This window comes from Diceros bicornis, chromosome 30 (assembly GCF_020826845.1).
Source record: "Diceros bicornis minor isolate mBicDic1 chromosome 30, mDicBic1.mat.cur, whole genome shotgun sequence".
In the NCBI taxonomy this organism is placed as follows: Eukaryota; Metazoa; Chordata; class Mammalia; order Perissodactyla; family Rhinocerotidae; genus Diceros; species Diceros bicornis.
Window position 1 is genome coordinate 10,751,231 of NC_080769.1, and position 12,729 is coordinate 10,763,959.

The window sequence follows — 12,729 nt, forward strand, 5'->3', positions numbered from 1 at the left end:
GCTTTTTGATCAGCTACCCTGGATGTTGGGCAGAAGGGCAAGAGAGAGAGATGTGACTTAAAATCTGTTAACAGCCAAAAATCACACTCAAAAAATGGAGTCGGAAACTATATCACATACTTCTTATAGGATGTTTATAATAGTAATAATCAAGGTAATTAATTGCCCTGCATTTGCATAAAATAAAGTCCATTTGACTGTTTACTAGTGTCCTTTAATTAAAACAATTTTCTCCTTAAGGGAGAGGATATTTCTTATTCCTTTTGTTTCCTTCAGAGGAGGGAACTGATATGTTAGTGCGTGTATGGATTTTTAAAATCTCTAAATATCCCTGCTAATTTCTTTAGCCCATTCTTTGCAAAGTGGATGCACATAGAAACCAGTGAATGTAGCAAAGCCAAAGAGAAAAGAGTTCTGAGAAGAATGCATTTGCCACAACTGAGAAATGTTGCTAAAGGAGTATGCTCCTCAAGTGTGAATACTTTATTTATGAATTACTTCAATTCAAAATATAGACACACCACTGGGTACCGGTATATTTGTTTCCTCTATATCAATGCTCATTTATTTTCCAAAAGGTGTCCCCGCTATGTGGAACCACAGAATCTGACAGGTGTCTTGGAATTCCGCCTCCTGGGGCTCTCAGATAATCCAGAACTGCAGCCTCTAATATTTGCTCTGTTCCTATCCATGTACCTGGTCACCATGCTGGGGAATCTGCTCATCATCCTGGCTGTCACCTCTGACTCCCACCTCCACACCCCCATGTACTTCTTCTTCTCCATCCTATCCATGGCTGACATTGGTTTTACTTCTACTACAGTCCCAAAGATGATTTTGGACATTCAAACTCATGGCAGAGGGATCTCCTATGTGGGCTGCCTGATTCAGTTGTCTTCTTTTAACCTTTTTGGATGTTTGGACAGTGTACTCCTATCTGTGATGGCCTATGATCGGTTTGTAGCTATTTGTCATCCCTTGCACTACTCAGTGATCATGAACCCCAGCCTCTGTAGCCTATTGGTTCTGGTGTCTTTTTTGATCAGCCTTTTGGACTCCCAGCTGCACTGCTTACTGATGTCACAACTTACTTTTTGCACAAACGTGGAAATTCCTCATTTTTTCTGTGACCCTCCTCAACTCCTCAAGCTTGCCTGTAATGATGCCTCCACCAATAAAATATTAATGTACATTATTGGTGCCATCTTTGGTGGTGTTCCAGTCTCAGGGATCCTTTTATCTTATACACGAATTGTTTCCTCAATTTTGAGAGTCCCATCAACAAGTGGAAGGTACAAAGCCTTCTCCACCTGTGGCTCTCACCTGTCAGTTGTTTGCTTATTCTATGGAACAGGCCTTGGGGTGTACTTCAGCTCAACTGTCTTACATTCTTCCAAGAAGGATGCGGTGGCATCAGTGATGTACACTGTAGTCACTCCTATGCTGAACCCCTTCATCTACAGCCTGAGGAACAGAGACATCAAGAGAGCCTTGCAAATGTTCCTCAGAAGAACAACCTAGTCTCAATCCTTGGGCCTTTTCCCCCCTCTGTGTTCTGAGTTTTAGAAATGACTGCAAACCAAACAGCTGGAATCGGCAAACATGCCTCTTTGGTCACATAACTTTTGTAGCTCACAGTTTTCATTCCACTTGATTTATCATATCTGAAAATTGCATATCTTTGATGGGATTAAGAGAATATTCTGGGATCCTATGTATGTCAAAATCAGTTCACAATTGAAATCTATTACATCTATTGAATTTTCTGTATTTTTCACCTATGAGCCAGACATCCTGTAGAAATTCAGAACTCTCTTTTATATATATATATAATTCTCAACCATTTCACTGCTTATGTATATTTTCCATAGAACTTTGGCTTTGATTAAATCTATTGATGCAGGTTGTGTGAGAGAATATCACTGGTCCCCAATCGTAGCTTCATACCGGAAGAATCTGATGAGCTTTAAAAATTCTCTTGCCTAAGTCCCACCACCATAGACTGAGATTTAATTGGACTGCAGAGTAAAAAGAGTATGAACAGTTTTAACAGCACCCCAGGTGGGTCTAATATGAAGCCAAGGTACAGAGCTATTGAATTTTGTCAGACCTTTTATTCAAAGATGACTTGTATGTCTTAGGTCCTTTACTGTTCATGATCACATCCTGAAGATTTTAAAGTGATCAGAGGTAATAAAGGAGAAGATACAAAAGAACTTGCCACAGTAACAGGCAATGTGAATTTTCTCATATTCTTGCTAACATTTTTTCACATATCTTCTCCCTCCACATTCTACATATGTGCTTGTTATTAAGCTATTGTTTTTCTGCTCCAAAGTCACACTGCTATACTTTAATTTGTGATGCTGGAGTAGTGGGAGGATCTTTAAACTACTGCTCTGATTTTCCATCTGGTCTTTTTTTTTTAAGCTTCTTCCAGTAGGGGTCAGTAAATGTCATCATGCCCATTAAGCCCAACAGTATCCCTGTAATCCCTTAGCCTATGGTATGGTCACTTCCTGGAGTTCCATCTTTATGTTACCACCTTTTTCTTTTATGGCTTTCATCTTTCAATAATGACTTAATCAATTACTTTTATTAAATTGTCTTCACTCAAATAACTAGTGTGCTTTCTTTTTTTCTTTATTGAACACTGACTGATAAATCATACAGGAGGAAAAAGGTATGAGGTGAGATTTTGTATTTGGAAGTTTGTAGAGTGAGCTCAGGGGAAAAAAAAGGTGATTGTAATGATATGTCTTGTCAAGGGTATACAATTGATGTTTAAAGTAGTGGTATGATGTTTCCAGTTCCTCTGTTGTTCTCATTGTATCTGCAGATGTTTAAGTCACCCAAGTCTTTATGAATACATTTAACTTTTTCTAATTTTCATTACTCCAGGATAGAAAAGGGCCATGTTCTCAGCTAAAGGGAGAACTTTCCTTTCATTAGTAACAGCCTCTTTAGGATTCCACTTTGTAACCATGCTTCCCTGTCTTCTGTCATGATCAATCTGTCTTTGGGCTTCTTCTCTCTTGTGCAACATAGCCAGGTACCGATATACATATCAATCTGCATATCAATATTTCCTTTAGAGATGCTACACATAGTTTCTGAGGTAGCAATCTGGACTCTCTGAAAGGCTTTCCATTAACTAGTTTAATTCACTCTGTCTTTTACCACTAAGCTAAATCACCTACCAAGTTCACCAATAATGAACTTTAAAACTCAAAGTGTGCTTTAACCTGGATGCCAAAGCAAAGATATTATCATTTTTGCAAATGTCACCATTCATAATTTAAGGGCTGAGACTTAATATCCTTTATGTTTATGCTCCAAATCTAGCACAGTGAGGGCAGAAACTAGGCACACTTTTACTTTGTATAATGTTGAATAAATCATTCCCTCTTTTACTAGAAAAAGTGAAAATATTTTTAATCCACATATCCAGCATTTCCCTTCCTCCCAGGACCACTGGACCTTCTGTAGAGTGCTCTAAAATCTCCTGAGAGAAGAAATGTATCATTGGTTTATTTATATTAGTATGAATTTTAAATAGGATCTTTTTTTCCCCATCTAATAGTACGCACAAGATTAAAAGTTACAAAATAAAGTGTGGGCTTATAAGTCTACAAATAATACAGGGATAAAAAATTGAGGATGGAAATCTCTCAAATGGACATTAAAAAGAGAATACAAGAAAGTGTTCATATTTCTGTTTCATTCAAGAATATGCATCATAGCAGGAAGGGGGATTTGGGAAAAACACAAAACAAATCGCTCACAAACATGTCTTTGGTTTTCATACCATGTCTTCTAAACCCATTTTGGCAGTGACCCTAATATCTACAACGTCTCACCAGTCACCTCTCCTCTAATCCTTCTTAAACCCATGACATTTGATCATTTGGTCTCTCCCAGATTTTCCTCTGCCATTAATGCACACACACATACTTAGCATCATTTCTCTTATGGCTAGCTCAATAGGATAAATATTCTAGCTTTCTACTTATGGTTAATGAGGAATCAGTCTCTGAGTTCCTAATACAGAGAACTACATACCAGGAAGACTGTGAAGATAAGATGTAAAAGGTTGCAACAGACCATCTCCCACACATCTGACTTTATAAGCCAAAAGCACATGATATCAAAGACTTCAACACAAAGATTCTAAAGAAAATATATTTAGAGAGAGATGAACCCTCTCTAGAGGAGCTGAAATCAGAAGTTTATTGAATTTGGGCACTGAATAGCTATGGCTTGCTCTGACATCAATGGACATGAATGACATTGGTGTAAGACAAACTAGAGCAATTTCTGACTGTATGGCCAGGAGTGGCATGGTGGGATCTGCAGATGTACCCAAAACAGAGCAAATTCTTCCATGAGCCAGTTTTTCTCCAAGAAATTTTTCCTGAAAAGATGATGGTGTGATGGGTTGAAGATGCTGCTGGAAACCAGAAGAACGTCTCCATCATCTGACTCTTTTTAGAGTCAACTGTCCTGATAGAGGGTGAGGCCTGTGTGGTGGGTAGCTTCAAAGATGCTCCCAAATCCTCCTGCTGTATATATTCACACCCTTGGATATACCCATCTCCTTGAGTGTGGGATGGACATAGTGTCTTACTTCCAATGAATAAAATTTGGAAATATATGGGTTGCCCCTTCCCATATAAATGTCTAGAAGGATGCATCTTTCACCCTGCCGGCTGTCTCACCAGCTGGATCTGATGGAAGCTGGCTGCCATGTTGTCAACTGCCTGATGGAGAGGCCCATCTGGCAAGAAACTAAGGGAAGCCTCTGGCCCTCAAGCAATTGAATCCTATCAACTGCCTTGTAAGTGAGCTTGGGATCAGACACTCTTCCAGTCAAGCCTTGAGATGACTGCAGCCCTGGCCTACATTTTAAATGTAGACATCTCAGAGACCACTTGAAGTATTTAAGCAAACTATCAAGTTACCAGATAAATATGTCAAAATAAAGAGTTGTTTAATGTAACAACATACATCTACTGGACAGAGAAATTAGAACCTGGACTGTCATTCAAAATAGCAAAACACATAAATCTCCAACACATAAAACTCAAAACCCCAAACCAGCACTATAGAAAGAAAAATAGGAAGGTCTCCTTAGACATGTAAATCTTAACTGTGAACATAGAAATACTATGAGATTCTTGCTATAGAAGACCTACCTCTCTCTAAATTACGTGATTAATTCAATGGGTTTGCAGATATAAAAGTCACATATTGCTTTCTCTAGTTGAAAAAAGTGTATTCAAATTTTATGATAAGAGAAGCGACTTGGAACTCAGAAGTTATGAGCAGAGGTCCTCCTGAGAAGACAAAGAGGCTAGAGTTTTCCTAGTACATTCACTTTATTTTTCTTTTCCTCTTCTGTTAAATTAGCAAGTCCTCAGAGATTGGGAGACCATAGACCGATTTGCCTAATTATGTGCTATGTGCATTGAGCTCTCAAGGCCGTGCTGCTGTAAATAATCAGCCTGTGCTTTCCAGTCCCTAGGTTAGCCAGCTCCAGTCCAGTGGGCTCTATACCTGTTTCTCCTCTTCTCAGAGTGGTTGTCTGCACCAGGAGGCCTACAACTGAGTATGTCTTCCTGCCAGTTCTGAGGACAGAGCCTCAACCCTCATCAAACACCAGGTAAGGGAGGGGCAGTCAGCAGAACAGGGTAGCCAGAGGGGAGAAAAGCAAAATGCAAACACTCAGCTCAGTGCCCTGTGAAGTTTACATTATTGATTCTGATGGGGATCCTAGAACTCTGATTTAAATTTCTATTTTCCTCTCACACTGGTTCCATCTCCCATAGACATCTTCCCCACCAATGCAGGAAATAGTTCCCTCTAAAGTGTCTCCTAAGCACTCAAAATGATCATGAAAGTGATGATGATGATAAAGATGCAAATGATGAGGTAACCAGTGTATGACAAACTTTTACCTAGGGATTCCAAGTGCCAGGTGCTGAGCTATGTTTTTTATGTGGCTTGCTATATATGATCTGCATCACTGCCCCCAAAAGAGAGCAACGTGCATTATCATCATTTTAGAGTTGACGATAGGAGCACAACATTGTTATACAGTTTTTCCAGGCCTTGGGAAAGGAAATGGTCAAAGTCATGCTTGAATCCAGACAATGAACTCCATTCATTGGGCACCTAGACAATATTCCAGCCCAATCTGTGCGTCTCTGCCCTGTTACTCCAGGCAGAAACTCCAGCTCACTGTACTCTTCCATTTGAGGTTTCTGGTGACCACAGCAGAGAGCAGTGGGGTGAACCTGCTACATCAACTACAGGAAAGATGGCTGAAGACAAGGTGGGAACCACAGAAAGAGTCAGCTCATGGCAATTCAGGGCAGATCTCTCTCTTGTCCCTGCACCTGATTTTCTTCACTGTTCATTTCCTCTTCCACTCTTATAATTTAACTCTTGATCTCTGAGGAAGACATAAAGTCAGGATATTAGGTTCCATTCTTAGTCATGAAACAAGAAACCATTAAAAGGTATATCTTGGTAAACTTAGAAGTGACCTCTGGATGTCTGCTTAAACTCTCTGATGTGTAGAGAAACAAAATGAATAAATTCTGTGCATGGGCCTCAGAGAGCCACCATTTAGTTTTCAATCCATCTCTTCTACTTACTATCTGTGTGACTCTGGGAAAGTTCTTAATAACTCTGAGCCTCAGCGTTGTCATCTGAATTGATCTCCAGTTGATACAAGGATGTTGAATAAGAATTAAACCAAATGAGCACTGAGCATGTGAGTGAATATGTGATGCATGCATATAGTAAGGGCAAAGTAAATTTCAGGTATTATCATTAGTGTTATAGCCTCATCAAGGCTAAGCACCATCTATTCAACTAAATTATCCTGTGGTCTGCAGGTTTGGTTTTCTCTAGATCCTGACAGAACATTTTATTTTTCTCCTCATACAAGTAGATTTTGAATGCATGAAGGGAAACAACTTGGTCTTATTCATGTCTGATTCCTCAGAGCCTATCATTGCTTGGCACAGACGAGGCTACCAGAACAGCAAGAATCCCTGTTATATATTGAATAGACTCTTCCGTGGTTCTCAAGAACAGAGCATAGTTAATATGGCTTCCACATACTGGGCCCTTTCCTGCCTGTACTTTCATTCCTTCCAGCCACGTTATGTAGAATTAGACAAAAAATAAAACAGTGCTTGTTTATATCTGTGTCACAAACTTTCTAAGGGAGCCATCATTTTACATTAAATAACATTTACAACATTCAATTATAGAAAAAAAATTGTGGAGATTTTCATAAAAATAATAAAAGAGAGAGAAAGAGAAAAGGAAGTAACAATTATTGTGTGAAGTGAGACACATGTCAGGCTTTCCACTCATTCCACGAACGAATTCCCTGGGACATGATAGGCTTCTATCTCTCTGCCATGTAATAGAATAAAAGGTCATTAAAACTTTCTTGGGGTTGTGTTTCATCAATAAAGCAACTATGCCAATAATGATTCTAATTCTGATTTAAATCCCATGAGTGGATATTTATGAAGTTAAAACCTCTGTTATGTGCCACACATATCCTAGGAATGGATACCATTCTCCCCATTTCTAGGTAAGGGATACCAGCCAAGAGAGGTGGAGAGTGACACAAACCTCCTCATGTAGTGGGTGAAAGACGTGTGACTCAGACAAAGGTCTCCTGATTGCCATCCCAGGTCTTTGTCTTCTTGAACTGAGTGGAATTGTTGTTTTCTTTTGAAAACTTCTTTAGACCCAGATGAGCAAACAGTAGTAAAACCATAGCTTCATTCTCTTGGAATTTGATGAGTTCATCTGTGAATTAGGGGAATGAGTCAAGTGTTTTACACAGGACTTTAGTAAATGAATATTGTAGATCACAGAGTTCTCTATGAGGAGTAATGTATTTTGCAGCCCATTTTGGAAATTTGATATAAGGAAATATTATTCCCTATACAACGTGGGAATTTTCCTATGGATCTATCATGAAAAGACCATTGCAAGATAGACTTGAGGGATCTTTCTGATTCCGTACTTTGACAAAAAGAGCATGTAGTTGATTTTGTCTAAATTTTCTATTGGCAAAAGAAATGTAGATAACTAATAGTAAAATTGCAAATGTATTGACTTTTACAACTCAAACAATTATCTTTCATGCATATATCTTATGGAAATTCTCACTTGTGTGATATGGAAATGGGCAGAAGAATTTTATTAGGAATATTATAATAAAAAGTTGAAAGATAAAATTAAGTTCATCTTTCAGGTAATACTATGCATCGTTTAAGTTGTTTGAAATAGATGTGTGTACTTCACAGAGACTTAAAATAAAATATATTAGTAAATGAGAACTTCTCAGGAAACAATAAGTGTATTAAGATAATATTTAGGTGAGTTTTCAGGAAAACCGTTTGTAAATACATAAATCAATACTGACATAATGAAACATTGAAGAGAAAATACATCCACCAAATTCATGGCAATGTTTGCCTTTGGGCCACTGAAGTGCAGGAGTTTGGGATCATGCAAGGATAGCAAAAACACTCTCAACTTTTATTGGTAATAAATATGAGTTCTGAAGTAAGTCTGGTTAAATATTTATATGTTTAACATGAGTGGTAGGTAATAATAGTGTCTTGACAAAAGTATAGTCATGTTTGGCTGTTCCATGGACCTACAGCCATTAGCACACAAAGAAATATAAAGCTGCTTTCTGCGTGGTGGGAACTGGCCCTTCTCCCACAGAGATAGTTGCAATTTCTAAGATTACAAGGCTCTTTGGGCATCATAGCTCGGGATGCACTGGCCAGCTGTGCCAGACTGGGATGATAACCAGGGAGCACAATGCATGTACACAAGTGCCCGGCTGGGACAATAGCCAGGGGGCTCAGTGCACGTATGCAACTGATAATCATTTGTGCATGAGAACACCAAATGCTTATTCTGAAAACTCTGCAAATGCTTACTCTGGAGATTACTGATGCTATATAAACTGCTGGAAACTGAGGCCTGGTGAGAGTCTCACCTGTGGAAGGGATGCCTAGCCCAGGACCTCTGATGATTGGACTCCCACCTAGCCATGTCAGTTGAAGAGACTCTCTCCAGCACAAGGGCATGGATGTTGTGAGTAACCGATCTGATGTTTCTCTCTCGGTCGACCTGGTGTTTCTCTTTCTGGTCAATTTGTGTTACTTCCCTTCAGTCAATCTGATGTTTCCCTTTCTGATCGATCTGTGTCATTTCCCTCTTGTTATTTGATGTATTCGGATCTGTTTGAGGACTATCGCCTTTACTCTCTTCTATATAATAAAATATACATTCGGTCCATTCATTTGGGTTGGAAAGTTTCTTTTTACGTCTCCAATTGAGTCCACCGCAGCTCTCAAAACAAATGGTAACAATAATAATGCTAGGTAACATTAATGGAGCATTTACTAAGTGCCTGTCAATGGTTCTCTACCCTGGCTATGTGTTAGTCTGACCAAAGGAATTACATGTAGATATTCGGATTTAATTGCTTCTAGGATGTGACCAGCACATCTGTAAGTTTTTAAAGATCAACGGGTAATTATAATGACCAACCAGCACTGAGAACAACTGTCTAAGCACTTTATCATTATTATTTAATTTGATTTTCATAGCAACTCGATAAGGTAGGTTCAATTAACATACCCATTTTACAGATGAGCAAACAATCCAGGTGTTCATAATAGTATTCTCTGTTCTTTTCACATTTGCAGTTTTCCCAAACGAAAATATTTTTGACCTGCCAGGAGAAATGAAGACCTGAATGCCTTTTGGCTGCTGAATTTAGGAGAAATGCAATACCTCTTATAAGGAAGGATTGACTTAAAACGCTCTTAAGAAGGGATAAGCAGGCCAACTTAAGGTTTCAGACCTGGATTTGGTTCTAAATTTCTCAACTATTCGTAAGAGATTGGATTTGAGGAGAAAACAACTCTTCACAAATGTTTAGGATTAGAAACATATTTAAGAAGTTTTACCAAGCGACTACAAACAAAAACAGCAAAAAGTGAACTTAACCTCAGATATTTCCCTTAGATTGTATAGCATTGATACAAAATAACCTGGCAAAAAATGAAAGATAGATACAGAGTGTGCATCAAAAGGTAATTTTGTTTAATCATTGGTGCATTGTAAATTAATGCCACTTCAGGATCAGCAACGCTACATGATTGTGTGCATTCACTAAAAAAAATATTGATCAAAATGTTAACTCTACCACTGCCAAATTCTCGTGTATTTGAGTTATATTTGAAAAGACTGTGACTAGACAATCCACACAATTCAGTGAACACATATCCATGGAAGATGGATGTCATACATCAAATAAAGATGGAAACCCATAGAGATAATTGGCATGTAAAAGTGCTATCTGATTATGAACATTCTATTTTAATTTAGAATCCAGCTAACGGGGTTTTATCTCCTCTAGGGCTACATTCTAAATCAAGGGAATTTCTTGCACTGCATTTGGGTAAGATAAAGTACATTTGATGGCTTTTTTTGTTTGTTTTTATGAGGAAGATCAGCCCTGATCTAACATCCACGGCAATCCTCCTCTCTTTTTGCTGAGAAAGACCGGTGCTGAGCTAACATCCATTGCCAATCCTCCTCCTTTTTTTTTTTTTTTTTCCCTTTTTCTCCCTAAAGCCCCAGTGGATAGTTGTATGTCATAGTTGCACATCCTTCTAGTTGCTGTATGTGGGATGCCGCCTCAGCATGGCCGTGCAAGTGGTGGGTTGGTGCGTGCCTGGGATCCGAACCCAGGCAACCAGCAGCAAAGCACGCACACTTAGCCGCTAAGCCATGGGGCCGGCCCCTGACTGCTTTTTAAAGCAGTTAGAAATTTTTTTTTCTTAAAGAGAGAAGGATATCGTTTATTCCATATTTTTCCTTCAAAAGTAGGGGCAGGTAGTTTACTGTGTTCATGGATTTGGTATCTCAAAATATCTTTGCTTATCTAATATTCTTTGGCCTAGTTGCTCTAAAGTGAGTGTATATAGAAACAGGTGCCTAGCAAAGACATAGGTAAGGAATGAGTTTTAAAGAGAGTTCACAACTGAGAGATACTGATGAAGATAGTGGGGTGTAAGGTCCTCAGGTGTGAATACTTTAGTTGTGAATTGCTTGAATCCAAAATATGAAAATTTACCTGAGTACCTCTACACTTGTTTTGTCTATTCAACATTCTCTTCTTTTTCAAAAGGTATCCAATCTGCATGAAACCCCAGAATCTAACATATGTCCCAGAATTCCTCCTCCTGGGCCTCTCAGATGATCCAAAATTGAAGCCCCTCCTCTTTGGTCTGTTTCTGACCATGTACCTGGTCACGGTGCTCGGAAATCTCCTCATCATCCTGACTGTCAGCTCTGACTCTCACCTCCACAGCCCCATGTACTTCTTCTTGTCCAATCTGTCTTTGGCTGACATTGGTTTCAGCACCACTACAGTCCCCAAGATGCTGGTGAACCTCCAGACACACAGCAAATCCATCACTTATGCAGGCTGCCTAACTCAGGTGTCCTTTTCTTTTCTTTTGGGATGTTTGGACAATTTACTCCTGCTTGTGATGGCCTATGACCGGTTGGTGGCCATTTGTCACCCTCTGCACTACCCGGTCACCATGAACCTCCATCTCTGTGGCTTGTTGGTCCTGGCGTCATTTTTCCTCAGCCTTTTGGACTCCCAGTTGCATTACTTGATGATGTCACAGCTTACATTCTGCAGAAAGGTGGAAATTCCTCATTTCTTTTGTGATGTCCCTCAACTCCTCAAACTTGCCTGTTCTGACACCTCCACCAATAAAATATTGATCTATGTTCTTGGTGCCATCTTTGGTGGTGTTCCACTCACAGGGATCCTTTACTCTTATACTCGAATTATTTCTTCCATCCTGAGAGTCCCCTCGTCAAGTGGGAAGCATAAAGCCTTCTCCACCTGTGGCTCTCACCTGTCAGTTGTTTGCTTATTTTATGGAACAGGCCTTGGGGTGTACCTCAGTTCCACTGTCTCATCTTCCCCAAGGAAGGATGCGGTGGCCTCAGTGATGTACATTGTGGTCACCCCTATGCTGAACCCCTTCATCTACAGCCTGAGGAACACGGACATCAAGAATGCCTTGTGGAGGATTGTCAGCCGAATAGGTTGATGTCCATATCTGTTCTTTTCTTTTGGATGATAGAACTGGAAAAGGCAGCAAAAAACATGTGCAACAAGAAATTCTGAATCTCCAATCACATAGTATATATGTACCCATGTGGCTCCTCTGACTTCTTTTCACACAATTTTCTCTCTTAGCATAGTTCTAAGACAGTCGGGAGATCATTTTGGACTCCTGACTTAAGTCATAGTCTCTGCAGGATTATGCATAGTGCATCAGTATACCCTTCTCACTTTCCTTAAAGATTACCGAGGATTCTTGCTCACGAGCAGTCTTGTTTCTATCATTGAAAAATAATCATAGCTCTCTCTTTCTTATTATTATTGTTTCTATATTTGTCCCATGATTTTTTTCTATGTGTTAGGAGGCTCTAAACCCTACCTTAAGGACCAAGACATCTACAATGCTTTTGCTCCTTAATGACCTCGGTCAGATTCTTGAGCAAGTAGGGTGATTAATTTCCTGTCCAAACCAGGGTAGTATTCTGAAATCAAAACTGGACACTATTTTCACTGGCCCAATG

The 12,729-nt window shown here is 39.4% G+C and overlaps 2 protein-coding genes across 2 annotated transcripts; both read left to right on the forward strand.

The window, feature by feature from the left end:
* The first annotated feature begins 552 nt into the window (after positions 1 to 552).
* LOC131394201 (olfactory receptor 7E178-like) lies at positions 553 to 1,521 on the forward strand. The gene has a single exon (XM_058525431.1). The coding sequence runs from the start codon at positions 691 to 693 to the stop codon at positions 1,519 to 1,521; it is 831 nt and encodes a 276-aa protein (XP_058381414.1). The 5' UTR covers positions 553 to 690.
* A 9,686-nt stretch (positions 1,522 to 11,207) lies between these two features.
* LOC131394202 (olfactory receptor 7E24-like) lies at positions 11,208 to 12,194 on the forward strand. Its single transcript, XM_058525432.1, has one exon. It carries the CDS (start codon positions 11,265 to 11,267, stop codon positions 12,192 to 12,194), a length of 930 nt encoding a protein of 309 aa, XP_058381415.1. The 5' UTR covers positions 11,208 to 11,264.
* The last annotated feature ends 535 nt before the right edge of the window (positions 12,195 to 12,729 follow it).